Below are 3,750 nucleotides of genomic sequence, written 5' to 3'. Positions count from 1 at the left end.
TTCAAGGCGGCGGCGCGGCGGTCCGGCCGTCGACCAGCGAGGCGCGGCCGCACGGAGCTGACTGGGCCACTGGGCGCACCAAAGGGGCAAATCAATTTCAAGATCTGATGATATGCTACACTGAGAAACAGATTTGATTTTAAGAACTACACCAAATCATCCAAAGGTTTGAATAGATGAAAGAGCGTCCAAAGAATTTAGTGGTATCATGCTTCTCCCTAAATCTCTAAATTATTTTAAACCATTATTTATCTGTTATCATTATTCATTAATCTGTCATTTCTTTGTTTTTTTTATAGATTGCTGCTCGTGAAGAAAAATGGGTGGTTGATCACCGCACATCATTTATTGGACAATGGTTTCGTACTGTAAATTCTACTCCCTCCGTCCAAAAAAAAAAGGCAAACCCTGGTTTCCGTGTCCAACTTTGACTGTTCGTCTTATATGGAATTTTTTTATAATTCGTATTTTCATTATTGTTAGATGATAAAACATAATTAATATTTTATGCGGGACTTGTCTTTTTAATTTTTTTTTATATTTTTTTCAAATAAGACGGACGGTCAAACGTTGGGCATGGAAACCAAGGTTTGTCTTTTTTTTTTGGGATGGAGGGAGTATGTATTTCAGTATGTGTACTCCGAATCAGATATGTAGCCTACATGAAAGATGCACCAAATTGTGTTGGCCTAATTTGTTAAGCCTCACGTATTATTTTTTCATGAATCTATGGTATTAATCATATGGTAGAAAGATGCGCATGCATGTCTTAGGGATTGGGATCCTCTGACGTGAAGTCAGAGAGACGTGGTGACTGACATGTGAACCCCACCACTCGCGGACCCACTTGTTAGTGACCATGTCACGGAGCAGTTCACGTCAGAGGATCCAGTTCCGTCTTACAGACACTCAAAAAAAAAAAACTAAGCCCGTTTAACAAGCTGAGCACGGAGCGGCTTTGCCATCACAGTGGTGAACTCATTCTTCTCGGTCAAGTCCACCTCGTCGCCGGCCACCTCCTTCCACTCGAACTCCTTCACCAAATTCGCCACGAAATACTCCAGGTGTAGCATGGCAACGCCGAGCCCGGCACAGATCCTCCTCCCGACGCCGAACGGCATCATCCGGACCTCCCGGCTGCCCGTCACGTCCACTCCCTCGCCGTCGCCGCCGGCGAGGAACCGCTCAGGGATGAACTCCATCGGCTTCTCCCACTCCCTCTCGTCCCTTCCCATCTCGGCCACCATGAAGTTCACCGTCGCGCCCTTGGGGATGAGGTACCCGCCGACCTCGACGTCCTCCGCCGCCTTGTGCGGCAGCACGAAGTGGGCCGGCGGGTGCTTGCGGAGGCCCTCGAGGATGACGGCCTTCAGGTACGGCATGTCGTGGGTGTCCTCCTCGGTGATCTCGTCGTCGCTGGTCTTGGACTTGATCTCGTCGTGGAGCTTGGATTGGATGGATGGGTTCTTGACCAGCTCGGCCATGATCCACTGCAGCGCGGTGGCCGTCGTGTCGGTGCCGGCATTGAGGAACTCGGAGCAGAGCATCACCAGCTCGTCCTCGGTGAGGGCGCTGTCGCCGTCGGTGTCGGGGAGGCTTACGTCGAGCAGCGTGTCGACGTACGAGTGCTCGAACGTCGTCTCCTTCTCCGGCACCGGTGGGCCGCCGGCTTGCTGGATATGGTTCTTGCGCGCTCGCCGGGCATCGATGAGTGGCACAAAGAGCTCCTTCTGCTGCCGTCGCAGGGCGAGGCCTATTTGGAGGCGGCGGCGGAAGATGTGCTTGGTGACCGCCGGGTAGAACGCGAATACGCTCGTCTTCCTCGCGACGTACAGGAGCCAGTCGCGCTGCGCGGCGCCGATGGCGCGCACCGCGGCCTCGTCGAGCCGCTCGCCGAAGCACATGAGCACGAGGAGGCAGAACATGGCGTACCGGAACGTCTCCACCACCACGCGCGGGCGTGGCGGCTCGGACTCGGGGCGCGCGCCGTCCGCGAGCTTGTCGACGAGCACTCGGCGAACCCAGGAGCGCGCGGGCGCGAACAGGCGGACGCGCGACGGGTGCAGCGTCTCGGCGACGAGGTTGCGGCGGAGGACACGCCACACGGGGCCGTAGCTGGAGCGCGTGATGGTGTTGCCGGTCTCGCCGAGCAGCGAGCGCGTGACGTCCGGGCGGTCGGCGAGCGCGGCGCCGCGCTCCACCAGGGCCGCGTGCGCGACGCGGCGGTCGGCGACGAAGATGGAGAGGCGGGAGCCCACGCGCAGCGACACGACGGGGCCGTACCGCGCGATCAGGCGCTGGAGGAGCGGCTCCAAGTTCGCCGAGGAGTGCCTCAGCCACAGGAGGCTTCCGAGCACCGGCACGGCGAGCGGGCCAGGCGGGATGCGGCGGCTGCCACCGCCGCTCCGGCGCCGCCGCGCGAGGAGGACGACGAGCGGGAGGACGAGAGCGACGAGGAGCAGGAGCCATGAGGTGTCCGTGGCCATGGCGTCTTCTTGCCTTTGCTCTGCTCCGCCGCCTCGTCAGTTGAGCTTTAGTAGCTTCGGAGTTCGAGTCAAAGTTCTTTCGGCTGCTGACGTCATGGCTGATGGATCTGATTCGGTGGCGTTTCTAGAGGATGAGCATGTGCGAGATGCCCTTGGCTTCAAAGCTCGATGACAGATGCTTTGGTTATCCTGGTTATTGACCTTATTAAAAAGAGAAAATTCGATCCATAATACATGAAAGAAAGCGGTACCAAAAAATAACATAAAAAGTTTCCACTTTCAATCTATAGCATAGGCCACCGATTTTTCTTTGTCCCGTAGCACTTCCGTCACATTCTGAAGTAACGGCGTTAGATAGGAGTGGAGAAAATTTTCGTTGCACTCATTTGCCCTTTGTTCCCCCACCAGGTCTCCTCTTTTGCTCCCGCGTGGACGGTGGTGCGGCGGCCATCAGCGTGCCGAGTGACCACCTCGTCTCCCCGCCACCGCCGAGAGGGCTGCGGTGCACGCTCTTCAACAACATGGACGCGTGGCTCACCATCGCCACCGACGGCGAGGTGGACCCCGTCTGGCGCTCGGCGCTGCTGATCGAGGGTGAGCCACCCACGCCGGCGGTCGTTTGACGACAAGGACGACAACGATGACGTGGGTGGCCCTATCTTCGGCATGGATAGATGTGGCCCATGGTGGCCGTACTCGCCGCCGGAGAACTGCCTCTTCCTCGCCACGACGCCGCACCACGCCGGCTTGCCGCTGCTTCCCTCTACATGCACGGCTGCTCCACCGGCTGCAGCACGCTCCGTCTCGCCAAGGACATCGCCGAGAACAACCGCGGCGCGTGCGTGCTCGTGGCCTGCGCGGAGGTCTTCCTCATAGCGTTCGCCGCCCCCGATGATGCCCACCTCGATACCCTCGTCGTTGCGTCACTGTTTGGTGATGGCACCTCTATGTCTTCCTCCTCTCCGTTGCAGATGGTGGGCGGTGCCGGCGCGGTTCGGCTCGGCGGTGCGCTTGGAGACAGGGATGGTGGCGGCGCGGCTAGGGATGGGGATGGCAGCGGCGTGGCTGGGGACGGGGATCGTCGCCGTGTGGCTGTTTGGTGACGGCTCCGGCGCCGTCGTCGTGGGCACCGACCCGAGAGAACGAGATGATGGTGATTACGGCGAGGAAGATGAAGGGCAAATGGGTCCAACAAAATTTTTCTATACTTCGATCTAACGTTGTTAACTCCAACCTGACGGAAGTGCTACGGGGCGAAGAAAAA

The 3,750-nt window shown here is 57.9% G+C and overlaps 1 protein-coding gene across 1 annotated transcript; it reads right to left on the bottom strand.

The window, feature by feature from the left end:
- Positions 1-670: 670 nt before the first annotated feature.
- LOC4349105 (cytochrome P450 89A2) lies at positions 671-2,508 on the bottom strand. Its single transcript, XM_015757550.3, has one exon. The coding sequence runs from the start codon at positions 2,484-2,486 to the stop codon at positions 924-926; it is 1,563 nt and encodes a 520-aa protein (XP_015613036.1). The 5' UTR covers positions 2,487-2,508; the 3' UTR covers positions 671-923.
- Between the last annotated feature and the right edge of the window lie 1,242 nt (positions 2,509-3,750).

Source organism: Oryza sativa, chromosome 10 (assembly GCF_034140825.1).
Source record: "Oryza sativa Japonica Group chromosome 10, ASM3414082v1".
In the NCBI taxonomy this organism is placed as follows: domain Eukaryota; kingdom Viridiplantae; phylum Streptophyta; class Magnoliopsida; order Poales; family Poaceae; genus Oryza; species Oryza sativa.
Note: the sequence above shows the minus strand (reverse complement) of the source record. Positions and strands in the feature narration are given on the sequence as shown.

What these genes read in the sequence shown, in the direction of transcription:
- LOC4349105 (XM_015757550.3), bottom strand. Translation starts at nt 2,486, where the DNA reads ATGGCCACGGACACCTCATGGCTCCTGCTCCTCGTCGCTCTCGTCCTC.